The sequence below is a fragment of the Suillus subalutaceus genome (assembly GCF_016647625.1).
Source record: "Suillus subalutaceus strain FC151 chromosome Unknown DFJ58scaffold_12, whole genome shotgun sequence".
In the NCBI taxonomy this organism is placed as follows: Eukaryota; Fungi; Basidiomycota; class Agaricomycetes; order Boletales; family Suillaceae; genus Suillus; species Suillus subalutaceus.
The window spans coordinates 384,477-410,178 of NW_024540261.1; the positions used below are offsets into that span (position 1 = coordinate 384,477).

Consider the following 25,702-nt stretch of genomic DNA (forward strand, 5'->3'; position numbering starts at 1 on the left):
AGTGTGGAAAGCGCGCTTCAATGTCAAAGCGCACTTCGTGCGATCACAACGGAGTGCTTCGAGTAGAGGTGACAATCAAATGGGGGAATCAGGACTTTGATAGATGTAGAAGCAGACACTTAAAGGTGTCAAAGCGCCAATAGGAGGGAAACAGGTGTATTCTGATAGAAACTCGAGCTATACACTTCAATGGTAGTGGAGCGGAAGTAAGTGACCGGAAAACAAACATGGTGACATGTGGGTATGCTAAGCAAGTTCCCATGGCTCGGAGCTGAATCGGAAGTACTAAGGTAAATGGTGAGGTAAGTCAGGGTCCATAATGAGATATGATGATAAGCACTAGTGTCTGTCGTGACGGAGTATGAGTTCTGAAGAAGGGAAAATGCACCAATGGACCTTGGAGGACTAGGACAGGACATGTGGAGGACAGGCGATGGATCCTAAGGAAATGCGACGAAGTGCACTGTAACACGCTCAAACGCACTCAAACGCGCTGGTACGTGCCAAAGCGCGCGTTGCACGGAAGTCATATGAGAAGTGTGTTGCAAGGATATCGAGTGCATCGTGAAAAGGCGTGAATTTGGCCCATATGAGCCTGGAGAAACGCGAGTCTCTACACCGGACGGCACTCGCATCGTCAGTGGTTCGGATGATGAGACTGTTCGGCCCTGGCATGCTGCAACGGGGCAGCCAGTCGGTGAGCCCTTGCGGGGGCATACTGATTCAGTTCACTCGGTCTCATTCTTGCCAGATGGCTGCTCGCATTGTCAGTGGTTTGGACAATGAGACTATTCAGCTGTGGAATGCAGTGACGAGGCAGCCGTCACAACAGCGCGCCATGTCACATCCTTCAGCATTCTCAGATGAACATTGCATGATCGAGGATACCACTACCATGACATTGACACTTGTACAAATCACTCCATTCAGCTTCTCGTCCAACCCTACTCATGCGCTCTGCAACACCTCTGAGCTAATGCAGGGAGCATCCCATGACGACCACAGTTTGACCCCCTTTTTCCTGAATGCTGATAGTGGGTGGGTGGCAGGGCCCAAACATCGGCTCTTATTCTGGGTACCACCCACTTCTTGACACCCATTCTATAGCCCTGGAACTACATTAGTGATACCCAGAGGTCCTGAGCTTGATTTGAGCTGTATGTCACATGGACAGCACTGGCAGAGGTGCCGAGAGCAGTGAGTCTCTTCAAAGCCCTTTCTGTTCCTCCCACTTACTAAAATCAACACCTGCAGGCAGACCTTAGTACTGTGATGATCGTATTTTAGCGATTTTGATTTTTGGACATTTCAGATATACCTTGCATGTAACGTGTGCAGTGGATCGTATTTTGTATTCTATATAGTCTATACATAGCATCCAGGCAGAGTCCAGGGTTGTCTGAGCAAATGACTTATTGTGGAACTGATTGCGTGACAATGATGCTTGTGCTGGTTTGCAAGAACACATAACAACGGTCAAAGCATTGCGCGGGCCTTGGATTGGGTTGAATTTAAATGTATACATTGGTGCTTCCTGATAGCTGACCAATAAGCTCAACAGAAGGGCATGGCTGTTGCAGTCATCTGTGGTCGTTCAAGTTCCTGTTGTACTGAGTACATTCAAAGTGGGCTAAAAATCCGAGAAAACAGGGTTAGACGTAATATGTAGTTCATTAGTGTACATTGTAAAGTACAGCATATAATTTCAATATCCACGACAAAGGTGGTGAGAACGAGAGCACCATAAAAATGATGCGTGTAAGGGTGAGGTGTGAAAAAACAGGTGGAGGAGGACAAGCACTGGGTGAGAAACAAGCAAATGGGAGATGAAATCGAGGCAATACGAAGAGTAGGAGCTAACATGAGAGGTTCTGGCACGATAGGTGATATTGAATTGAGGGTGATATTGGACGTATGTGCACCAGGGTGTCACAGTGGGCATCCTCATCAAGGAGTTCTTCAATAGTCGGTTTCTGGAGACTCGACAGGAAGAGTCTAAAGACTACAATTGAGTTCCATAAGTTTGCATTGAGCTTGCAATAAATGAGTGACTTAATGTGAATCTTTGGATATGAGACTAGGAGAAGCAGACTATGACTCACGAAGCTGTTGAGAGGGCATTCATAATACAATTACTTACGCGTGTCTTCAACACACCCAGGCACGGAGTCCTTGGTCGTTATTGGATAGTGCGTAGTACATACTATTGACCATCTCCATGGCCCACTGTGTTGATCCTGTTCAAAGCAGGAATATGAAAGCTCAACATAGCAATGTCTTCATTTCGGCTCCAGAGGTGTGAATGCTGGAGTGATTGTAGTAGTTGGAGAGAATATGGGGGGTCTTGTTGTGTGTGAAGGATAGGCTTTTGAGACTCTGCGAATTTGTAACTGCAAGCAAAGCAGGACTGACAAAGTAGTTCAACCCCAAGTTGAAGCACACTGAGCTCAAAATATCCTTAGACCTCCTCAGCTGGGCAAATGGGACTGTCTGAATAATTTATAGATCTCATGCGAAACCTTGCAATGCTGCTCAAGGTCCTTACCGCAGCAGTGAATGCCATGCTCCCAGTGCACAAGCTCCAGTTCGTCAGAACCTTCTAGATCTGGGCTTGTTTGAGTATGTCTTTGTATAACCATTTATCATGAATTCAAACTCACAAATCATGAATATTATGGGCACCTCATGCTCCTCTGTTCACTAACATACGCCATTCTCCCAAGTCCACTACCCCGACTACCAACCCCTGCACTCATAGTACCCACGTACTCCTCCATGCATACTCCCCCCTTCTCCCACTCCTGACATACACCTCCCCACCACCACCTGCACTCCTGCTCAAAGCCACAACTGCAGAATACCTTGAAAAATGAGCAAAAAGAATTCGGAAGCAAATACGGTAAAGTTTGAAGTTAGCAGTCATTAGCACTACTGTCTGACTCTGACTGCAACCCACACTCGCATCACATATCAACCCAGGTGCCAACGACAAGTTCGTATGTGTCCCAAATGTGAGTTCCAAGGCTATTTTGTCTCCCTGAGGTGTATATGCAAGAGCATACACCTTTGACTGTCAAAGTCGCTCCTAGCGCTCATGCATTTGCTACATTGCCAGGTATTGGTTAACTGAGATTGAAGGTCTGGCAATACTGAACTTAACAACCCGCTGTGGTGTTCAAGCTTGGGCTAGCCTCGCAGAACCCCATTTCACTATAGGAGTCAAGCAGCCTAGATATCCACATCACATCCATACACCACTTCCTTGCAAAGTCTCGACTCACTTGACTCACCTATGTCGCGCCGGTCTATGTCCGACTCGGCCAATATGAATCCGTGGCCTCGGTCTCTCGCAGAAGAGCCAGGGTTGTCTTAACCGCCCCTTGCTCGTTGGATCGGCCATCGCGCACCTTGGCCGACCATTCCGTCCCATCGGTACCAAATCCTCCCATGTCCTACCCATGTCCACCTATCTCCATTGGTGCGTTTTAAGCTCATTTTACTATTACTGAACGAACAGCAGGCGTTGTTACATGTATTCCCATGGCCGCAGCACTCGTGAGCCTTATTACATATCGACCCGAGTACCTCGCGTTTCACTACTACTCTCACCTGTGCGATTCCGGACGTTCACGCAGTTACATAAATAGGACTCAAGTTTGTATTATCCCTTACTTCCCTTCCTTGGACATACCTGGTACTGTTGTAGGAGTCACCTTAGTTAGTCCTTGATTGTGCAAATTGATCCCCCTTGCTTTTTATCATTGGACGTGCCTTGACCGCTCTAAGTGCACTCTATCTAAGGTTTCTTTACCTAGGCCTTGTGAGATCCGGTGTCCTCTTACTTAAGGGTCTTATGTACGCCGCTTATATAGTGACAACACAACTATATAGGATAAGACTTATTGCCAGTCCTTAAGTACACGGTCTACGACTTTTCTAGTTTTCGTGGTAGATAATGTGTGAGTTCTTGGGAGGATTTATTTCAATATACCTTCTTTCCTTGTTCCTTGGTTAGTTTAAAACAATTTGATTCTGTATACTGAGTCTACAGTATGATTTGTGTCTGAGAGTTAGTGTGCCCGTGTAGCGTGTAGCGTGAAATGTGTAGCATGAATCGTGTCTCCCTTCCTGTAAAAGAGAGAGGAAAATAGTATGGGTTTAAAATTAGTTAGAATAGCTGATAGATTATATAATCAACCCCTGTAAGGTAGTATATAATTGAATAACTGTTTCTTAGTCTTACTTTGAGGCTAATGAATTGCCTGTACTTAGGTTCTTACTTAATCTCACACTGTTTGAGATGAGTGAAGGTGGGAAGTGCTCCATTTATTACATGGCAAAATTGGGCTCCTTATATACCTTTTGGAGGCCCTGATTACAAAGCATGAATCATCACATGGATTGGTAAGAATGTGCTTACTAACAATGCCATTTGGTGTGTTGAGTCAGCTTGTTTACTAATTTACATTATAAATACAGTGTAGTTTACAAAGCATGACGAATCATGGCATGAGTCATCACATGGATTGGTAAGGATGTGCTTACTAACAATGCCATTTGGTGTGCTGAATCAGCCTTCTTACCAAGTAGCTTATAAATACAGTTAGAAATCTTACAAAGCATGACGAATCATGACAAAACATGATGAGTCAAGCTCAATCTTTACAAATCATGATATCTACCAGTCACATGACATGCTTACGAACATGCTTGGTGGCTGAAAAGAAAGTCTGTTGGCTGAATATGCCTGAGGAAAATAGAAAGAGATGGAATGTCATAGAGCAAAATAGAAATACATGGAAAAATGGAAGTGAAGATTGAAAGTGAAAATACTAGCTAATAACTAAGGGGAAAATGATGGGGTAACTTGGTGATAGGATACAGTAGGGTCTATTATACCTTCCTTATCACATCTCTGGTGTATCTGTCATGGTATGAGTTGCATACCATGCATGACAGCACGCTGGGCAATACCTACGCAGTGTATAACCCCTTCCCTGGGCCATACTACCCAGACTATCATAGCAGTACCTACGCGGTGTATAACCTCTTCCCTGGGCCATACTACCCAGACTATCTCAGTGAATTTGGCGCTGCCAGACAAGTTAATATCAGTACAGTACATGACATCATAAATATTACTCACTTCTCATCGACACTTACATCAAGGATTCTGCTCAGTGCAAATACCTCTTTGATGCCATGGATGTGATTTCCTTGCTCACTTCTCATCGACACTTACATCAAGGATTCTGGGCACTCAAGTGGATATCTGATCAGCATTCCACCTTTGGTGAGCACCTGGTTGCTTTCACTACCATCGAGGGCATCTCTTTCTCTGGTTGCTTTGCGTTTTTTTTCTGGCTCAAGAAGCGCAGTCTCATGCCTAGTCTTACATTCTTCAATGAGCTCCTCAGCCATGATTTAGATGAGGGTATGCATACCAACTTCATTTACTTTCTACTATAATGAAGCCTTGTCTACAATACGAATAAAAATATGTAGTGTTCTCTGCAACACAAAGCCTTGTCTGCAATACAAATTGAGTAGCGTTCTCTGCAATAATTGAGCAGTGTTCTATCCAGCGCCATGAGGACGCACTTCTGGCAAGAAAATGAAAATCACCAGCGTGATGTCTGTATACCAAGCCTTGTCTGCAATACAAGTTGATTGAAGCCTTGTCAGCAATATACATTGAGTAGTGTTCTATCAAGTCATTGTCATTGTGAGTAAGTTACGCTAACGATATTGAACTGCTATCACTGCAGGCGCAGATAAGCCAAAAGATCTTGTGCACCGGCCTTCTCGCTGGTCGAGGCACACTTCGCTATCACAGCCTGCCTGGGTGAGCTTCCCCCTTCACCATATTGCCAGCAAGATGTACACTGCTTGCTGTGCTTCGGCCATCCACGTTGATCCCACTCCAAGGGCATCCTGCACATCTTTTTTCTTGATGTGCGGTCCTCTTTCAAGGCTCCGAGACTGGCAGCTGTCACCTGGTTCCTGGAAGAACACCCTCAGTATGGTAAGGGACTGAACAGACAATATGGTACTCACACTGACCGGACATGGCTTCTGGCTGTACCTTTCGCAGAATTGCACAGCAAACTGCCACGATGCGACAACAGCTGCATTGGGTTGGACACAGTGCTAGCCAGCCTTGAAGGCAGCATACCCGGGCTCCTCTTGTGCCTTCTCAGCAAGCCATGCTGCCGCAGTGCAGGATTGAGGTTTGTGGGAGTCAGATGCAGTGGTGCAGTGCTGGCCATGAGCAGTGCTGGCAGCAGTGGCAGCTTCCCTCATCTGGACGATCTGAAACTAGCTGTGAACCAGTGGATGACCCAACAAAAGAACAAAAAGACTTCACCTGCCCAAACCTGACACACAACGTCAGAACATTGTCCGCTGGGATATGGATGCTGGGGGCATCTGGGGCTGAATGCATCAGTCCACCTGCAGTGGCAGACACGAGCCATCGCAAATACTCAGGGTGAGCTGGGTCGGGGTACATGATCTCCAAGGCGTCTGGCAAGCACAGTTATAGTACCATCTGGAGAAGTCAAAAGGGCTTACCTTCAATGCCAGGCGCTTTCTCATGCAGCCGTTCAACAAGCTGCACAGCGCTTCCTTGCCACTCACCCGTCAGGTCATTCAGTGCACCAACCTGCTCAAGAGTGACCAAATATGCGAAGCTGCTCGAGGTCGGCACTAGGACGGATAAAGTCCACATAAAGATCAACATCCTGTGAACAGAGGTCATTAGTATTCTCACTGGTCGCTCTGCCAGCCTGGCTGGATGAGTCTAAGGAAGGGGTTCAGCAGGTGGCAAATGGCATTGAGAAATGGAGACAAGCCTGGCAGGGTGCAGCTGCCCAAGTCCATCCCAGCACCATGTTCGAGCTTGGTCCCTGCCAAATGCTCAGTTTCGATGGCAGTAGGTTGTGAGGATGGCAGTGCTGAAGGTGAAGGTGGAGTTGGAGTTGGAGAAGATGCTGATGGTGGTGCTGGAGGTGGTGGTGGAATTGGCCCATCTGCAGACACAGTGTTGCTGCGCTGCGCTACGACTTGTTTGGAGGCAGGGGCTTGAGGCGGCTTTGTAAAGCCATATGCTGGGTTGAGGAGGACAGCACGCATCTGTGCCATGTTGGTCTTCGAGGTGAAATGCCTCTTGCCCTCTTTGAATGGCCAGCTGTTCATGCTGGCGCTGGATCATCACAACAAGATCCTCGCGCCGCTTGTCCTGTCTGCAATGTGCGTGTTCAGCATTCAGAAAAAGTCAGAAGTCAGTGCTCACAGGTTATTAGCCTCATAAGGTATCTCAAACATCATGTTCGGCTCTCATTCCATGTGTGCAAATGGTACTGTTAACCGGCAGGAGTTGGGGTTGTAGCGGAAGGTCAATGGGAGTGATCGAGAGCTTGTGCGCCCCTCTCCATGGGGGATTTTCCATTCTGTCCGATGTCTTCGATGGTGAAAGTACATGATCGGGCGTTAATATTATAAATGGGCAGGATGTATTCAATGTATTCCTGCCAATCTCAGGTCACCACCGGCGTATATTTGGTGGTGTTGTCAGCCATGGGAACGAGCCACCAGAGGTAAACACGGTGGCTACCTCAGCGCCGATACATGATTGTGCAACCCCTCCTAAGGTAAGCTTGTACTAGTACTTGTTCTTGTCATCCTCAGCCACGTAGGGAACCTGCTGCACTACAAACGACATAGGGTCCTTGCCTGGTGAAGCTGAGACCCTAATATAGAACTTCGCAGGGTTGCCTTTCTTGTCCTTTCCCATATAGACGTTCTTGGACTGAATATGCCCTCCTTCTCTGGTGGCCGCCTCATAGCCGGCCTTGGCAACGGCGGATTCCACGACTCCAGCTTTGATTGAGCCTAGGAGCGGGTCCGTCCAGCCCTGTGCCCATAAACAAACAATAAATCCTTTTGTTCTGACCTCACGGGAATGCTTAGTACCCACCACTGCGAAGTCAAACGATTGCTTAGAGTCAAGCCACAGATTGAACGCTGTGCCCCCTGTCGCGCCTGTGATGGCATTATCGCCATTGCAACAAGAGAACGTCACTGAAGAGAACGAATTATTGCCTTCGGGTGCTTTCCAGTAGCGGCCCGAGGAAAAATAGGTGTCTACAACCGTGTAGTTGAATTGAGTAATATTCTTGAGGGAACAGTTGATCCAGTGGAACTTTCGCTTGAGGTCATCGTCTGCCCCAGGGATGGTTTTTTTTTGAGTCTACAAGTTGTGACGAGGGTATCATTTAATCATGTTCGGGGTTGAAGACTGAAAAAGCGTGTACATACATCTATAGTCTTTTTAGCCAGGATCAGCGCGTCCAAGATTATACTCAAGATTTCAATAATGCCATTGGACGAAGTGGGCGAATCGGACATGCTAAATGGATAGAAAGTAAGGATATGTGATGCTGTGATGGATGTTGCTTTCAAAATGTATGTTGCCCTCCGCCCAAGCTGCGAGGTATGGTGAAGTGGTACAGTAAATCGAGCTCAATCTTGCTGTTATCGCAGCCACCTGCATGGATTATATAATGTTTGTTGCCGTGTCGGCAGACTCGGCAACCCTTTCAAGAGATCCGACAAATTTGCTGACCAGCGCGCGAACAACGGGGTTATCACAGTCGACCAGCGTTTTTCAGCGTTTTTCAGACCTCAAAACTTTTCTGAACAACGGGCGAAAAACGCCTCGCCAACGCAACTGTGAACTCCCCTGTTGTCGTGGAATCATGGGACCCCAAGGGCAAATTCCCACCCTCTATCACACCCATACTCGCAGACGTCGCGTTGAAAGCTGTCAACCTCGGCGAATCCGATGAAGACTTTTTCAATCTTATGCCGGTGCTGTTTCCTTATAACCACTTTGACATAACTGCACGTCGTGTCACCCATACTTGAACACACTAGCTCACTGGATGGCGTCTGCGCACAGAAACTCATCAAACGCCCTATCTCACTTCACCACTAACGCCTCACACAGAACGCCGCAAGGAAAAAGCCAAGAACGAAAGCGAAGCAGGCGCAGCATCAGCCTCGACGCCCAGTGCAAGCGCAGACGCCGCACACCACGACGATGGTGCAGGGAGTGGTGTCGATGGTGACAATGTCCGTGCAGACGGCGACAGAACCTCGCTGACAGTGCAGGTCCAGACGGTGGAGGACAAGGCGCAGACGACAACGCCCCAGGAGCAAACGAAGTGGACGGAACGCGGGACACGCATCCCCCTGCGCAGAAATACCGATTGACGGAGGCGATGAAGGTGATTGTGTGGCAGCTTGTGATCCTTAGTAATGAGTGTTGTAGGCTTGAGAATGAGAAGTGAGTGCGAGCTCTTCTTCTTTCCTTCTCTTCCCTTCCCTTCCCTTCTCTTCTCTTCTTTCATTGTTTTTGTGGGATTTTGGAAGTGGTTGTTGATGTGAATGAATAGTGGATTAGACGGGAGTAATACGCTTGTTAGCGAACAGGGATCGAGAAAGATTTTGTATCTGAAGGTGTATTTTCTGTTTGGATCGGTATGAGAGTACTTGTTGGGTGGTAGATTGTAGCGGCGTTTCCCAGTGGGTGGTTGAACTCGGGTCAGTGATCATGAGAAGGTGCGTCTTCCCCACTCACGCTCATACTCACAAACCCTATACCTATACTGACGACAAACACAGTGAGCTCCCTAAAGAAGAAATACGAGCAAGAGACGATGGAGCAAGAGAACTGAGCTGATGATGATTCTCGTTTGTTTTATTCGGTCATATCATCTTTTAGTTATGAAGGGCGTACGTTTACGTTTTGTCTTGATTGGTATATTATTCGTCTCGCTTACCTTCGTCCCTGCTTATTTTGATTTCTCCCCCCTACTTTGCTTCGATCCTCGCTTAATATTTGCTCCAGGTTTGGTTGGTTTGTCCCCTCGAAGTACTTAGCTTAAGCTCTTACTATTGACAACATTGTCATCTATTGTGTGCGTGCCGTGGGGTTAAACGCCTTCGAAACAGCTTAGTAATTGAGCGCCTCCTTGGACCTTGATCATCATGCAAAATTGCAGTTCTCCCATCAACCTCCTACGTGCATGCAAATATCCTACGATCGTGTCTACAAGTTTGTGGTGGGTTCCAGTTGTATAGACAAATGTAACTCACCCACAAACTTTGGAACGCGTGTTGAGCAAAATCTTTGATAGCGCTTCTAGTTGAAACGTTCAACTTGAAGCACGCAGCCACTCGATGAAGCTCATAGGTCATCGACCGAATTGGAGCTAAGTCCAACGCCTATTTCGACATCCCCTGCAACTCCGAAGCCTACTCCACGCCCCTCCTCAATGTCTCGACATCCGCCCTGTCGACCTCAAGCGACTCCGCCACTCTCAAACACCCTCGCGAATCTCCGAGGGAGACGTTTAGCATTCCTGCGTCGAGGTCGCGTTGGTGGGCCAAGGAGGAGCGGCCTGGACTGTGCAGCCTGCATGGACGAGGCGTTTGGCTAATGCGGAGCCCGTTGCTCCTGCTGAGACGACGGCGATGGTTGACATTGGTATTGAGGTTGTGCGTGGGGGTGGGATCTTTGGTGGTCGTTTCTGGAGGACGGCTGGTGAGGTTCTTCTTGTTTATGAGTTCGTACGGGATTAATACTCATCCTTCCGTGGTTTACACTGCGGAGGTCCATACAATGGAACCCAGATTGGTCAACCTTGCACCGGTCACACTAACGTCGACATCAACTCACTTGCCATCTCTTCTGATGACTACTTCATTACAACTGCCTCGGACGATAAGACTGTGCGCCTGTCGCGGTGGAGCATAAAGTCGCACCAGCAGATAGGACAGCCACTCAAACACACCACACATAAGACAAACTTGTTCAATTCTCGCCTGCAATGCGTACTTGGCAGACATTCCTGCTCATCCATCTGTGGACTCGTGATCTTCTCGAGCTACCTTGCTTTGCAGACGAGTCGCAAAGCGTGGGTGATCGGCCTGATGAGTTGGTCACCAGAGGGTTGAGGTTGCTCGTTCGCCTTAGTCGTCCTTTCGGCGCACTTTTGCTAGCGCAACAGCGTGGTGGGGAGTATAAGAGAATCGCTTCGATTAACAATATCATCGTACGAGTCAGGGATATAGCTGCGAAGAACGGGGCATTTTCATTTCATACATTTCCACATGAACAGTACCCTAGAATTTTGTATGATATCGGTCTCGATATCGTATCATATATTGTCTCGCATACAAACAAGCTAGTCCTAAAATCAGACGTCCGGGAGATGGTGTTCTCCCTGGAGGGAGAGATGTGACGGTGACGCTGTCCAACAGATCTTCGAGAACCCTGCACTTCTAGACCTCGACATCTCTATTCGCGATCAGATGGAAGGCTTGTTTCTCTGACCACTCAGGAAGCTTCAAGGTACACTACGCGAATACGGCAGTGCGCCTTTGGCGTTCGTGGGCGACGCTCCCGATGAATGTACATCCGAAACCCTTGATCAATCCGCATGCGAATACTTTGATGAAGACAAATCCGAAAGTGAGCTTGCTGAACTCATATCATTGCCGAAGTCATGCCAAAAGATGTGCGCCCGCTGGTGGGCGAGATACCAGTGAACATTTCTGGAAAGGGTGTTGCTATCATCATCTTGCTAGATAGCGCAGATGTCGATGAAGATATCCATCGTTTCTTGGAGGCTTCCTTCAGAAAACTATGGCTTTGTTATTCCACTTTGTCGTAGCGAACAAATGCTCAACTTAAATGGCTAACGAACCGAGCGGGCAATAGTCAGGCTATGCAACCCCAGGATCCCCAGAATTTAAAACACTCGTTGTCATTCACGGTTCAGCCACCGACACTAATGCAAGTACTTGTAACTTTGTTATGGCTTCGGGGGAATTACCATTCAGAGTTACAGTTCTGGCTAGATACCCCGGACGGGTGGGCTGGCTGCTGAGTGAAGGAGTGAAGGACTGGCTGTTAACCCAGGGGGAAGAGTGGTTGCGCACCCCGGGCGTGCATTATTGGCGGGAGACAGAGGTCGGGTTAGACTGGTCTATGAAAGAGCATGATACGAGACTTACTTCCCAGTCGCCCCAGAACACGCATCTCTTGCTTCTCAGCACTTGCACTATCCGAAAGCCTCCTCACAACCGATGTCCTAAGAATACCCGAGCCCACAACGACAGAATCAGCAGGCGTCAGTAGCTGAGAAACGTGAGCGGTGATAGGGGGGTAGGTAGGACCAGAATGAGCGTTCGGGGTTTGGTGGGAGCCCTGGAGAGCGCTGGATGTGTGTTTGGAAAGTTTGGAAGGTGTGGAGGTTGTCGAGGAATTTGGTTAATGCTAGGCGGATGAGGGATGGTGTATTGCCCATCGCGGGAAGGAAAGAAGGAACTGATGCGGTTGTGGCGCGCTTGCAGTATGTCATGTTCTATGATTTCCTTGAGCACTTCTTCTGGGGTATCGGTGCAATGGTATCTGATGTAGACAGCCAGGGATTCGGGAATGCACGGATATGGGGACTTTACACATCCGAGTCGTCGCTGGTGGATGGGTCCGTCATCTAGGACACGCTGGAGTTGGAAGATTGATTGAAGATGAGATCTAGATCTGAGTTTTCGATCAGAACCCTTACTGAACGATTATTGTTTCTAGTTCTCAGGCTTCTGGATGTCACAGCTCATACACGTTGGCATCTGGGGCCAGGTGAAATTGACGCGGTCCTGTGGACTCCTGCCGCGCCTGTGACGTGGCATGGCAGTGCAATAAACATTGCCTCGAGACTTGCTGTACCTATTTTATATATGAATGATATCGGACCCTTCCTTACCTTACCTCGTTCACAAGTGGACAAGCGCAAACGCAAATTATCGAGGAATTCGAGTCAAGACACCGAAGCAACAGCTCCTGAAAGCTCGGTACGTGGCTTATCAGGATCACTTGGTTCACTCCACTCCGAAATACTGACATTGATGCATCCTTCGTCTAGCACCGACCCCATGGCAGAGTTGTGGAGAACACACGGGAATTGGTACATGAAACCAGCTATGCTTTCAAGGTTACTGAGGGTGGTGTTAAGAGGTTAAGGATCTCGGATCTCGGTAAGTCCACGAACATGTGTAATGAGTGTCCTAGAATACGACTAAGACTGTCATAAGCGCTCGAAGGATTCCCCCAGCCGCAGCCCTGTTCCCCCGCATGAACGTGCATCATCGACCTCGGTAGGTTCTCATACTTGCCCTCCAGTCTCTGTGCTCTCTTTAAATTCTTGTGGTTGCCCAGGTTCAGGCGGCTTCGCCTGGTTTGGAAATGGAGGTTGATACCCAATCGGCACTTCAGGATACTCAAGAGGCTGTAAAGCATATGCATTCACGTTCGGGACCTGCGACCACTCTTGTTCAAGATGCACAAGAGGATCTTGACAGTTACCAGGAGGTATCTCTCGAACTCTTCAGGGTATTCGACGCTGTTATCGGAGGGATCACGGATGTATGGGCCCTATTCTCGATCAGAACCGAACCAATCTAGTTCCACAGGTACATCCCTATGCAAAGATGGCACTGGGCGTGTTGTCTTGTGCAACCAAAGTATGTTTTCATTTTCTCTCTCCCTATCTCTTACTGTTACTCAGAAATCATTTGTGCAGAGTATTCTAGCAAAAGTCGATCACGGCACAGCAGTGCTCAAACTTCTCGATAAGTTATGTGACGTGTATAGCTTCATAAGACAAGAGGGGATCCTTGAAAAAATAAAAATCTCGTCGATGAGCGCTTTCCTTGGAAAGATTTCTCAGCAGACCCGAGAATGCGCCCATTTTATCAAAAACTATTCGGAAACCAAGAAATTTTGTAAGTCTTAACAAGCTACCACGGTCTGTACCGTCTCGAGCTTCTACCATTATCACAGGGAGCAGACATGGAAAGAACGATATCTCGGAAACGGAAGATACGATCCAAAAGTACAATGACGTGTTCGATACGCTCATGCAAAACTTCCGGAACCAGGTCGCTCACGACGTAGCCATACATGTCCACCATACGGGTAAGGGTTCGGACATCCTTGTGACTTGACATATTCATACCTTTTCAGAAGAAATACTGGACCTCAGCGGTATGACTTATGCAGATGGCGCGGGACTAGATACTAGAAAAGAATGCCTTCAAGGGACCCGCACGGAAATCCTTTCCGAGATCACCGAATGGGTCAGCAGCACCGGGGACAACGTTCCACGCGTGCTGTGGCTATCTGGCCCTGCAGGCAAGGGCAAATCGGCCATCGCCCACACCATTGCTAGGTGGTTCGAAGATGTGGGAGGGCTTGGTTCGTGTTACTGTTTTGACCGCCAGCGAGAAGCAGATCGTCGCCATGAAAAGATCTTTTCCACGATCGCACAGGACCTGGCTGACCGTGATCCGGAGATGAGGCGGGCATTAGCAGATGCAGTTCGGGCCACGAGTTCGCTCAAGAAGACGTCAGATATCATCCAGCAGTGGCAGAAACTTCTCGTCCGACCACTGAAGAAGTCCACTGGGTCAACTGGCGAACCCATCGTGATCGTGATTGATGCACTGGATGAGAGCGGTGGAGTAGAGACACGAAGAGACCTCCTCCGTATTCTAGCTGGCAAACATCAAGACCCCGCCGTTCCCAAAATCATAGACTTCCCAGCCAACTTCCGCTTCATCGTTACCTCTCGTCCGCTTGGTGATATCAAAGACGAGTTTCATGGCGTTCAGCATATTCAACAGATGTCGATGGATGATATTCCAACAGCAGTCGCAGAGCGCGACATCCATGCTTACGTATCCAAGGAGTTGAAAGGACTGGATTTCCAGGACAGAAAGTTAGAAGTCCTCGCCGAGAAAGCTAACGGACTTTTCGAGTGGGCGCGTCTCGCCTGCGGATACATCAAAGAGCCTCATGTGGGTTTATCTCCAATTGATTGCTACAACGCTGTGGTATCACATGATCCTGCGGAGAGAAGCATGCTGTTGCACAGCATGTATGACCTCATTTTGACAAATATCATGCCCAAGGATACATCTATCCACGTGCAGCATTCGCAGAAATCGCGTTCGACGGCGCTAGCAAGATTCCACTCGGTGATGGGACAAATACTAGGCACAGCTGAACCCCTTCCTTTGGCTTCCCTGAATGCCATGAGGCGCCATTTCCCAACGGGAGAGGACAATTTCGACGTGGAGCTTGTGATAAAAGGCATGGGCTCCCTCCTCAGCGGCACCACCAACCCTGATTCCCCGATCCGACCCCTTCACGCATCCTTCCGTGATTTCCTAACGGACCAACCATCCAGCGGAGAATTTTTCATTGACCTGTCAAAGTCGCAACGCGACCTTGCATTCGCGTCACTTCGAGTGATGGAACGCGGTCTTCGCTTCAATATCTGCGATTTAAAGTCATCATATCTACCTAATAACGAAGATCCCGGGCTACAAGAACGAATGCGAAAATACATCCTCCCACATCTGTCATATTCATCTCGATTTTGGACGTCGCACGTACGAACCACAGCCTTCGACAAGCAGCTTGCGAAAGAAGTGAAATCGTTCTTCGACCACGAGCGGGTGTTTTTCTGGCTCGAGTTACTCGCGTTGATCGATGCGCTCCGCGGTGCAGTTCCTGCCCTTCCGTTCATTGCCCAGTGGCTAAAGGTGAGTACATTGCTACCGACTGCCAGATAAAGCGCTCATGCGCAACCACAGGGCCATCCCAAATTCAAAGATGCCTCGTCGACTGCAATGGACGTACAGAGGTTCATTCAAGTCTTCAGTGGCATGATTTTACACAGTACACCACATCTATATGTATCAGCACTCCCATTCACGCCTGCCAACTCTCCGCTATCCAGAAAGCTTTCTGCACGGTTTCCGAATATTCTTCGTGTAGCATCTGGACGTGATATGAACTGGCCAGCTGTTCAGACCGTTCTCAGTGTGTACATTGATTCAGTTATCTCAGTCTCGTTCTCGCCGGACGGCACTCGCATTGTCAGTTGTGCGGAAGATGATATTCAGCTGGTGGGATGCTGTCACGGGGGCAGCCAGTCTGTGAGCACCTGCGGGGGGAACACTGATTCAGTTACTCGGTCCTCATTCTCGCCGGACGGCACTCGCATCGTCAGTGGTTCTTGGGATATGACTGTTCGGCTGTGGGATGCTGCGACGGGCAGCCAGTCGTGAGCCCTTGCGGGGGCACACTCAGTTATCTCGGTCTATTCCGCCGACGGACTTGCATCGTGGTTCGACGATGAATTTCGGCCGGACGGGCGCCAGCGTACTGCGGGGCACACGATCAGTTAGTCGGTCATTCTGCCGGACGCACTCGCACGTCATGTTCGGAGATACCTGTTCGGCTGTGGTGCTGCAACGATCAGCCAGTCGTGAGCCCTTGCGGGGCAACCAGTCCTCGGTTCTCTCGCGACGGCACTCGCCGTCATGTTCGGGGATAAGATTGTTCGGCTGTGGGATGCTGCAACGGGGCAGCCAGTCGGTGAGTCCTTGCGGGGGGCACGCTAGTTGGGTTAGCTCGGTCTCTTTCTCGCCGGACGGCACTCGCATCGTGAGTGGTTCTTGGGATGACACTGTCCGGCTGTGGGATGCTGCAACGGGGCAGCCGTCGCAACAATGCGCCATGCCACACCCTTCAGCATTCTCAGATGAACATTGCACAATCGAGGCCACCACTACCATGCAATCGAACACTCGGAACAATCACTTCATTTCCTTCTCGTCCAACTCTATCCACGCGCTGTGCAACACTTCTGAGTTAACGGAGGGAGCATCCTATGACGAGTGCAGTTCAACCTACGACGACTGCAGTTCAACCTACGACGACTACGACGACTGCAGTTCAACCCCCTTTGCCCTGAATGGCGACAGTGGATGGGTGGCAGGGCCCAAACATCGGCTCTTATTCTGGGTACCACCCGCTTCTCGACGCCTACTTTACAGCCCTGGAACTGCATTAGCGATACCCATTGGAGGTCCTGAGCTTGATTTGAGTCGCATGGCACATGGCCAGCACTGGCAAAAGTGCCGAGAGGAGTGAGTCTCTTCGAAGCCCTTTCCGTTCCTCACACTTACTAAAATCAACACTTGCAGACCTTGATACTGCTATTTTAGCTATCGATCCTTTGTTGTGATTTCTCTCAGATATAACTTGAATGTGACATGTACAGTCGCTTATTTTGATCGCTTGTTACCTACTTTGCGCGCCCTTTGATCCCCTACTTTGCTTCGATCCTCACTTGACATCTGCTCCCGGTTTGGTTGTTTTGTTCCCTTCAGGTACTTAATTTGAACTCTTATTATTGAAAACATTGGCCCCATTACTTTTTTTTTCGTGGAGGTTTGTGCGACTTAGAAACGCTTAGTAGTAGAGTGCCTCGGATCCTTGATGCAAAATTGCAAATGTTCAAGTTGTCAGTTCTTCTATTGACCTCGCATCTTAAACGATGTACATGCACATGTCTTACATCCGTGTCTACAAGTTTGTAGTTGATATTATAATTACTCGACAAGTACAACCTCGCACATAAAGTTTGGAATGCGTGTTGAGCAAAATCTCTGACTGATTGACTCGGACAAGCCCTTCTAGTTGAAACGTTGAAGCACATCGCCACGATGAAGTACATGGACCATCGACCGAACTGGAGATAGGGCCATCACAATCAGGATCAACGCCTACTTCGACGTCCCCTGCAACTCCAAAGCCTTCTCCACGCCGGTCCTCAACGTCTCGACATCCACCCCATCACCCTCGAGCGATCCCGCGACCCTCTCAAACACCCTCGCAAATCCCTTGAAGACATCTGCTTCTCCCCCTCCTACAAATTCTGCGAGCCCTTCCATCTCGGCTACGAATCGGTAAGCTTTGGGGATTCCTTCTGGGACTGTTTGGATAAGTCTGCCCATTAGGGCCGGTTGGGAGATGCTGAGTTCTTTCATTAGAGCGTCAGCTGTTGCTGGTGAGGAGCGGTGGGCGGCTGTTGTGGTTTTGGTAAATTGTTTGATTATTCGGAGGTGTGGATTCGAGGGGTGCAGAGCAGGACTCACTCAGCATCATCGTCATGAAGAGGCCTATAGATCCTTTCTTCATCATCTGTCACCACCACCAGCCTTCAGTTTCAGCCCTGCTCAACCATGTTGCAAGAACGAATGACTCACAGACTCGCAAAGCTTCAAAGAACTTGCATCACCAATTCCAGCACCTGCGCCTTTCAACGGTGATATTTTAAGTCCGTATTGGGACAGCGCAGCAAACTCTTCCAATACTTCTTCTGATCCTGATTCTGTACAGGCGTAAAAAGTGGGATCCCATCCTTCTCGAGGCGGTGTCCCTACTATCCCTGCATCGATGAATCCCATATGGGTTTCCTTAAACAGCCCTCCGATGCGTTTTACCGTTTCTGGATTCACAGCATTACAATCGACAAACGCGCGCGGAAGGGGAAGTGGCACGGAATTGGACACCGCGACGACTTTGCGCGCGAACGTAAACGCTTCACCTGGAGGCATGATGCTCAGTATCCAGTTTGACTTGGATAAGAGGGTTTCAAGGGGGACGTTTATCATCCCTGCGTCCAGGGCGCGTTGGTGGGCTGCGGGAGACCGACCGTCGAGGTTGGTGTAGACTGTGCAGCCGGCGTGAACGAGGCGTTTGGCTATTGCGGAGCCCATTGCTCCTGCTGAGACGACGGCGAGGGTTGACATTGGTATTGGGGTTGGAGTCGACTCGCGAGGAGGGCTGATGAGGGTTGGGATCTTCGGTGATTGTTTCGGGAGGAGACCCGCTCGTGAGGTTGTTTTTATTTATGAGTCCGTATGTCATTAACATTTATTCATCGTTCCGTACTTAGTTTACACTGCGGAGGTCCGTGGCGGCTGTCAGTGAGGTTATATTTGTGTCTGGTGGTGTTGTCTCGATTTAGACGCGGAGTCGTATACGGTATGGTATACTCAGCTCTGAGCTGTGATATCATGAAGGCAGAAACAGACACGATCGTAGCGGCGTTGTCATCTCTGTAGCGGAGCGGTGCGATATGCGACACGGAGTCTACGTGTCAAGTACTGTAGCCACATCGACAGCCTACAGCGTGCTCTGGAGTCTGGGCAGTCTAAATATAATATTCTATATAGTACATTAAGACTCACCACTGCCGCACCCAACAGCATCCCTGGGACCGAGGAATGGGTGATTGTGTCACGTCGACGGTGATTGATCAGACGGCTCGTGGACCATGAGACATGTTAACGTGAAATTTGTGTGCTCATAAGGAGTGCTAGAAGCAACACCGCTAGGTCAATTGTCATGTATGTAGGACTTACTAGGACTTCGACACAGGTGACCAAGACGTTCTAGGAACACCGGAAATGTCCGGATGAGCGGCCTAAAGCACCCGTGTTGGAGTTTTCTCCGTTTCCTAAAACATCTAACTTCGAGACGAGAACAGTACTTGCTTCAAGTTACCGATCCTTAGCATTGAAGGAATGATTAATTGCTGCGGGTGCGGCAAGTTCAAGTCCTCATCTCACCTGCTCGTCGTCTCGGAGCACAAGTTAACGTTTAGTTTTCGTCACTCATTCTATTTCTCCCAGCCCGTCTAATGGTAGGACCGACTGCACCTCCTCTCGACTTGTGCATTATCTGTAGCTCAGTCTGTAACCTGGCGCACTGGAGACTCTGGGCCGCCGGAGCAGAAAACGGTACTTGATTGTCCGATCTGAGGTATATGATCATTTAGGTACATACATGTTATTGTCATCATCATTTTAATGGCAATCAAAGAAGTTGAACGTTGAGAAGCAGGACAAAAGCATGAGTGCCTCGATTGTGATAACCAGATAATAGATTGCGTACGAGATCAGCCGGCAAGGCAAGTGATACCATTATTATTTAAAAGCCTACGCGACCTTGTAGTTGTATTAGAACAATACGGTACCGAGTATAGAACAAAATGCATCCTCGGGTTCATTATACGTTAGCATTTGATGGGCGACTACTAGGGACTTTACGAAACGGGTCGGCCCGGCCGCATCATCTAGCATCACCCCCATTCGAAAGTTTGAAACGTCGATGCATGCCTTCACCTATAAAGAAGAAAAAATTCAAGGAATGACTGACTTCCTTCTATCAAGGTCTGACCACTGGACTCTAAAGACCAGATAGTCGACCAGGTCCTTTTTACCTGTCCATCTAAACTCACCTGCATCGCTGATACTTGGTATGTCAAAGACTTGTGTATCGTGTCGATCGAATGCTTGCTGTTGCGTGCCGACAACTACATTTCCCCCCTCAGCGGACTGGAAGGCCTGCTCGAAAAATGCTTCAAAAAATACGCGCAATGGACTATTTTCTGCACGCGCATGTTACATCCTGCATGGCATGCTGGTCATGATCCATGTCGTCCTTGTTATTTTTTATGCCCGTCACTGGGAACACCATGTAACTTTCTCCTTCACACCAACAAACAACGATTTTTGGCCTGTGGTGCTGAGTGCCTCGTTACAAGCGTTTTATACTGTACGTGTCTACTGTTATCCTAACAATACATCAATTATAGGACTTGATCCAGATATACACGGCCGTTCTACTTTTCCTTACCCAACAGCTTGCGATTTCGAGAACACTTGTACGCCGTCTGAAACTGACTGCCATTCACGACATCTCCGGCGCATGGGCAGGCCTTGGCTCTGCGCTCAGTAGCGTCTGGCGACAAACCGACATCCCCGCCTCGTGGTGGACGACTTCTGCTGTGGCAACCTACCTTGCCAGCATAACCGTGCTACATGTCACCTCTTCCACTCTCCTACAATTTCAAACTTTCAATACGTCTATGACGACGTCGGTGCCAACAACACTAGGATGGCTAGACGATTCATCGTACGGCTCTTTCGCGAACCTGGGACTCGTTACCCCCGTCCCTACCAGTTGTCAATCATTTGACTGGACTGGTATCTGCAGGATTAGCTAATACCACGCTATACGACACCCTCGAAACAAACGCTATAGCAGGAAACGCAACTGTGAACGCGACGACGGTAACCTCGCATTGCGGATTGATTCCAAATGTGACATACTCTGCGAATACCAGCGCCGCAATCGTTCCGTTCGGGCCAGATTCTTTTCGCGTGCTTAATGCGAGCACTCTCTGTTGGTGGTTATGATTGCGGTGATGTGTTATCATACTGATAATATCTACAGGGCCAGACCAGATACATATAGTTCCATGGGTGGAATATGAAGATCCTTACAATGAAGTCATGGAGGTAAGCGTTCTCCGAGATAGTTCGTGCAGACTATAGAAGCTGAGTAACAAATTGACTCTAGCTCAATGGTGTCTACCTCATGGTCTCCACATTATTGGAGGTCGAGCCTTCAGTCCAAGATGAGGTCGCCGTGAACATGACTTGGGGTACGGTTAAAGCTCGTTTGTGATACAGATATGATAACAATACGTTCTGCAGCTATCCCCGGCGTTGTCACTCCATACGTCATCCAGGTCTATTTCGTGCAATGCTCGCTGTCAGCAAACACTACAGATGGAGTGGTCGACATGCAAACCAACAGTCTTCTGAGTTCCACGTCCATATCGCAGCCATCCACGCAATGGGAAATGAATCAATTCGAGTGGTCGAATACTAGTTGGCAGGCCCAAGTGCGTTTACACCGCTCATTTCGAGGGGCTATGAAAATTCAATAATTTACTGTTAATTTTAGATCGGCAGTGCTTTGGCTACCCCGGACAGCAGCAGCGGGATTATATTTGGCGGTACACCTTCACAAATCACCGAACTTTCTGTTGCGGACGAGTAGGCTAAAAACTTTCCTTGACTGCACTGCTTAAATGTCTCACATACGGCTTGACTTCTAGGTATATCATGTCATTGGTAGGCTTGAATCTCACCGATGAATATTCACAATTCCTATATGACGATGCTCGTCCGATTTCCAATTTCACTTTGAGACCGGATGAACTAGAATTTGCGGTTGCAAGAGCAGCTGCACAACTCATCTGGATAGGTAAGGGATACGTTGTGTTTGAAGTTTTCTCGCTCATTCTGTGTCACATGCTTAGCGGGCCAATTGGGCACATCCAATGGAGGAATTGAGCTCGGCAATGGGACGGCCTATGTCAATGAGGAGTTCATTGCCCTACGTCTCAATGTAAGTGAACTGCACAGATACTGTTTTTGATTAACTGATGAAGCATGTTGTAGATCAACCTTCTTCCTGTGAGTTCGTGGTAGTACATATGCGATGACTACTCATCGAAAACGGTTCTAGTTGGCTTTCGCGATATCTGCATCAGTGATCATGCTGGGACTGGCGCTACACATGACAGGAGCATTCGATGCATCGCACGACATTCAAGCTGCTATCCCGAACATAGGTGTATTGCAACTCTTGTGGTTGGGTCATCGTTCAGCCTCTATCAATGAAGTCCTGGAAGATGTGCAGCATCCGACAGAGGCCAATCTGCGACGAGCAGGCATGATAGATGTTTGCCTTACGAAGACAATGTCTGACGAGGAGGAGTTGGGAGGTTCAACTGATGACGGTCTCTCCTGGTGAGGTCGATCACCATCATAACGACGAGATGTGATCTGGGTTCGGGAATAGAGGGCTGGCAGGCTGCGGCTGCTCATTGATGTTCGAAGAATTTCTACGCGACGCGCGTGCCGGCATCTCTCATGAGGTAACCCGCCGAGTCACCACAAGGAAGCATTGCTGCGTTCTGTGGAAGGGTCCGTTATGTAAATTAGTAACATTGATGTCGTTGCGTTGACCGTGATTCGTGATCCTCTTTGCGTCAGCCTTCAACGTTAACCTTCGATCGCTGGCTGACGTGGCCTACTAAGCCTTTTGCAGGCTAAGTTGATCGCAATTCGGATAGCGAGGACTATGTTTCAAACTTTTGGACCATCGCCGCACCGTCGATGGTGCTCAGAGTCATTGTGTAATGGGCCGAATCATCGACTCAACAGCGGTGCCGAACCGTGACAAATCAATTACATAACGACTAAAACGATTTTCATTGGCTGATTCAGATATGCACTCCACGCCACTCTGATAGGAGTCAATTCATTAATTGCCGCGTACGCGAACAGTCCCGGCTCGAACTTCTTGGCTTGAACATACATATAAAAGGCTCACAAAAATTTACTACAGTCCCCATCTCCACCCACAGTTGAAGTTCGCCAATTTTCTTCAAGCTCAAAAGTCCTCCCATTGAATTCTACCGCCACCACTTGAAATCACTTCCCAAAAATCCATCATTCATCATGGGTCACATCTGGTCAGCGTTCATTCGCGAGACTTTTCCTCCGTCGGCGCAGTTTTTCGCGTCTGATGTCCCAGACATGTCTGGAAAGGTTGTTCTCGTCACTGGTGCTAATTCAGGGATAGGCAAGGAGACCGCCAGAGTCTGTCTCCCATTACCGTGTTTGCCACACGCTGACGTTGTTATTGTTAGGTCCTCCTCACAAAAAACGCCAAGGTTTACGTTGCTTGTCGCGACAAGACCAAAGGTGAAGACGCTATTCGCGACCTGAAGGAGAGCACAGGAAAAGAAGCGTGTTTCTTGCAACTCAACTTGGCAAACCTGAGGTCTATCAAGGCTTCTGGAGAAGAGTTTCTGCGGTACGCTTGCATTGCATTTGTTGAGCAATAAGGCAACTGACACTCCCCTTCAGGCGAGAACCTGTACTGCACGTCCTATTCAACAATGCGTGAGTGTTTCTTGACTTGTCGTCTCATCGTCTGCTCACATGTCGCTCAGTGGGGTAATGACTCCTCCTATGGAGATGTTGACGGAAGACGGTTATGACCTGCAATTTGGCACAAATGTCCTTGGTCACTTCTACTTCACGAAAACCATCATGCCTGCGCTTCTAGCGGGTGCCTCGCAGTCACCTGACGGAACTGCACGCATTGTGAACACATCTTCTAATGCCCACTGGCTCAGCAGTCTAGACTACAATACGTTCAAGGATTCTCCTGCCAGGCAAAAGAAGAGCGCTATGAATCTCTATGGCCAAAGCAAATTGGTAAGTTTTGTCTCCATCATATCAACTTCTTTCCTAAACTCCGTCATGAAAAGGGCAACATCTTATTTGCAGCTGAGGTAGCTAGACGATATGGCGACCACGGGTATAGTCTCGACAGCACTCAACCCCGGTGGTATCAAGACTGAGCTTAGCCGTTATTATGACCCCATTAGCAAAATGATAGGCGTATGTTATCACACATCATTCAACCTTCCAGAAGCTAATTGTTCGATGTTTGTAGAACATGGTTTTCCATGATGTATCATATGGCGCGCTCACGCAGTTGTACGCTGGAACGACTGCAGAAGGAGCTAATCTTAACGGAAAGGTTAGTCCCCTTCTCTCTTGACTGAACTCGAACTCATGTCCTGGACAGTACCTTGTTCCATGGGCGCGCATTGGGAACACACACCCAGACGCACAGGATCCACAGCAGGCTTCAGAGCTATGGAACTGGCTTGAGGATCAAGTCAAGGATCTTTAGGTTCGATCGATTCTCAGGTTGATCATGTCGATACTTTACGGTTGTATGATTGCCTTCAACGTTTTAACACAGACTCTAGGAGTATATAGGCTTGTGTTAGTATTCATCGTTTGGTTGGGTTGATATTCATGCTCGAGGCAACCACTCGATCGTGAGTCGAGTGTTCCATTGCATGACAAAAGATAATTTCTTGCATATATTCGCCTGCAATCATGGTCGTATGATCTCTTATCCTTCTGGACTTCTATATACAAAATCTGGAGCCCTATTTGTTATAACTTCTAACATGATTTATCGTTCGGTCCAGATCGACAATATAATACTCAAGCTCATAAGAAAACAAAATAAAATCGGTTGGTGGCTAATGGATTACAGTGAAAGGAACTCGCGCGAAGGGAAAACGATCGTACTCCGAGTCAAGACCCTATATGCTTCATTCTTTGAAGCCTCTAGTGTGAAGGTAAACATAAACTTCATTGTAAGAAAGAGACAATCCGAAGTATTGTTGTCAGAGTGGAAGGATAATGGGCAAGGGCAAGCCACTAAAAGAACCAGTAGAGTACGAGCAGTGTGATAGGTAATCACGAACTGAACAAGTGGGAAGATACACTGCAATGACTTGAGAAGCTGCATGAACCACGGAGGCATGGATGTTGGAATCGCGCGTAGACGTTGAACCATATGCTTGGGGAGGCGACGAGGGCCATAAGGCGGTAGTTTCAGAGTGAGCGTGTGCTGGCGCATGAGGACCTTGCCCAAAACGATGAGGAGCACCACGCAGAAACTGAGCAAGCTGCCGACAAGAAAGACTCCGCGTGAGAGTGTATGACGTAGCGAAGGTGTTTGGAGTTCTTGCGTAGGGCCATCGACGTTGACAGGAGAACCTGGTTGCGGTGCATTGAACTGGAACCACCAAATCGATCCGGTTATCAACGCCTGGAGTTGAGAAACAAAATCATTCATCATCAGAGGACGGAACGATACTACTGACGATGTGAACTCACTGAGAACAATGTCCAGTTAAGGACGACGACAAGCATCTCAAGAGCAACTTCCTTGGAACTCAAGGTTTCTTCCTCTTCCAACTCTGGAATCAGTCCCTCGACCTTCTCCAAGTCTGCGAACTGCTGTTTTTCCATGTCGCAA

The 25,702-nt window shown here is 48.4% G+C and overlaps 9 protein-coding genes across 9 annotated transcripts; 5 read left to right on the forward strand and 4 right to left on the reverse strand.

Moving 5' to 3' along the window:
* Positions 1-4,948: 4,948 nt before the first annotated feature.
* DFJ58DRAFT_855803 (ribonucleotide reductase) lies at positions 4,949-5,469 on the forward strand (the record flags this gene model as incomplete). Its single annotated transcript, XM_041393910.1, has 2 exons — positions 4,949-5,104; positions 5,170-5,469. 2 exons carry the CDS (start codon positions 4,949-4,951, stop codon positions 5,467-5,469), a joined length of 456 nt encoding a protein of 151 aa, XP_041248639.1.
* Positions 5,470-5,759: 290 nt separating this feature from the next.
* DFJ58DRAFT_837733 (uncharacterized protein) lies at positions 5,760-7,197 on the reverse strand (the record flags this gene model as incomplete). Its single annotated transcript, XM_041392395.1, has 6 exons — positions 5,760-6,003; positions 6,058-6,108; positions 6,176-6,318; positions 6,368-6,525; positions 6,574-6,743; positions 6,773-7,197. 6 exons carry the CDS (start codon positions 7,195-7,197, stop codon positions 5,760-5,762), a joined length of 1,191 nt encoding a protein of 396 aa, XP_041248640.1.
* Positions 7,198-7,443: 246 nt separating this feature from the next.
* DFJ58DRAFT_697754 (uncharacterized protein) lies at positions 7,444-8,523 on the reverse strand. Its single transcript, XM_041383508.1, has 3 exons — positions 8,320-8,523; positions 7,979-8,251; positions 7,444-7,915 (listed from the first exon to the last, which is right to left on the reverse strand). The coding sequence occupies exons 1-3, from the start codon at positions 8,407-8,409 to the stop codon at positions 7,664-7,666; spliced, it is 615 nt and encodes a 204-aa protein (XP_041248641.1). The 5' UTR covers positions 8,410-8,523; the 3' UTR covers positions 7,444-7,663.
* Positions 8,524-10,789: 2,266 nt separating this feature from the next.
* DFJ58DRAFT_64551 (uncharacterized protein) lies at positions 10,790-11,486 on the forward strand. Its single transcript, XM_041381424.1, has one exon. It carries the CDS (start codon positions 10,896-10,898, stop codon positions 11,307-11,309), a length of 414 nt encoding a protein of 137 aa, XP_041248642.1. The 5' UTR covers positions 10,790-10,895; the 3' UTR covers positions 11,310-11,486.
* Positions 11,487-12,366: 880 nt separating this feature from the next.
* On the forward strand, positions 12,367-13,380 carry DFJ58DRAFT_64525 (uncharacterized protein). Its single transcript, XM_041381420.1, has 5 exons — positions 12,367-12,422; positions 12,499-12,921; positions 12,993-13,104; positions 13,162-13,224; positions 13,286-13,380. Exons 2-4 carry the CDS (start codon positions 12,601-12,603, stop codon positions 13,203-13,205), a joined length of 477 nt encoding a protein of 158 aa, XP_041248643.1. The 5' UTR covers positions 12,367-12,422; positions 12,499-12,600; the 3' UTR covers positions 13,206-13,224; positions 13,286-13,380.
* A 4,119-nt stretch (positions 13,381-17,499) lies between these two features.
* Positions 17,500-18,705, reverse strand: DFJ58DRAFT_766205 (uncharacterized protein; the record flags this gene model as incomplete). The annotated part of the gene is made up of 3 exons (XM_041388783.1): positions 17,500-18,008; positions 18,079-18,124; positions 18,190-18,705. 3 exons carry the CDS (start codon positions 18,700-18,702, stop codon positions 17,707-17,709), a joined length of 861 nt encoding a protein of 286 aa, XP_041248644.1. The 3' UTR covers positions 17,500-17,706.
* A 1,711-nt stretch (positions 18,706-20,416) lies between these two features.
* On the forward strand, positions 20,417-23,027 carry DFJ58DRAFT_855811 (uncharacterized protein; the record flags this gene model as incomplete). The annotated part of the gene is made up of 11 exons (XM_041393911.1): positions 20,417-20,545; positions 20,586-20,976; positions 21,035-21,175; positions 21,227-21,291; positions 21,353-21,437; positions 21,490-21,680; positions 21,743-21,834; positions 21,897-22,045; positions 22,101-22,189; positions 22,243-22,257; positions 22,310-23,027. 11 exons carry the CDS (start codon positions 20,417-20,419, stop codon positions 22,595-22,597), a joined length of 1,635 nt encoding a protein of 544 aa, XP_041248645.1. The 3' UTR covers positions 22,598-23,027.
* A 280-nt stretch (positions 23,028-23,307) lies between these two features.
* On the forward strand, positions 23,308-24,556 carry DFJ58DRAFT_837739 (uncharacterized protein; the record flags this gene model as incomplete). The annotated part of the gene is made up of 7 exons (XM_041392396.1): positions 23,308-23,448; positions 23,499-23,665; positions 23,719-23,754; positions 23,805-24,072; positions 24,154-24,258; positions 24,314-24,400; positions 24,449-24,556. 7 exons carry the CDS (start codon positions 23,308-23,310, stop codon positions 24,554-24,556), a joined length of 912 nt encoding a protein of 303 aa, XP_041248646.1.
* Positions 24,557-25,064: 508 nt separating this feature from the next.
* DFJ58DRAFT_723305 (uncharacterized protein) lies at positions 25,065-25,695 on the reverse strand (the record flags this gene model as incomplete). The annotated part of the gene is made up of 3 exons (XM_041384982.1): positions 25,065-25,098; positions 25,146-25,492; positions 25,561-25,695. 3 exons carry the CDS (start codon positions 25,693-25,695, stop codon positions 25,065-25,067), a joined length of 516 nt encoding a protein of 171 aa, XP_041248647.1.
* Between the last annotated feature and the right edge of the window lie 7 nt (positions 25,696-25,702).

Bases quoted from the DNA above. Each gene is read 5' to 3' on its own strand.
- DFJ58DRAFT_697754 (XM_041383508.1), bottom strand. From the start codon at position 8,409: ATGTCCGATTCGCCCACTTCGTCCAATGGCATTATTGAAATCTTGAGT. The intron at 8,252-8,319 runs GTATGTACACGC...CACAACTTGTAG, and splicing joins TGGCTAAAAAGACTATAGAT to ACTCAAAAAAAAACCATCCC. The intron at 7,916-7,978 runs GTGGGTACTAAG...TTATGGGCACAG, and splicing joins AATCGTTTGACTTCGCAGTG to GGCTGGACGGACCCGCTCCT.
- DFJ58DRAFT_64551 (XM_041381424.1), top strand. From the start codon at position 10,896: ATGCGTACTTGGCAGACATTCCTGCTCATCCATCTGTGGACTCGTGAT.
- DFJ58DRAFT_64525 (XM_041381420.1), top strand. From the start codon at position 12,601: ATGAGATCTAGATCTGAGTTTTCGATCAGAACCCTTACTGAACGATTA. The intron at 12,922-12,992 runs GTACGTGGCTTA...TCCTTCGTCTAG, and splicing joins CAACAGCTCCTGAAAGCTCG to CACCGACCCCATGGCAGAGT. The intron at 13,105-13,161 runs GTAAGTCCACGA...GACTGTCATAAG, and splicing joins GTTAAGGATCTCGGATCTCG to CGCTCGAAGGATTCCCCCAG.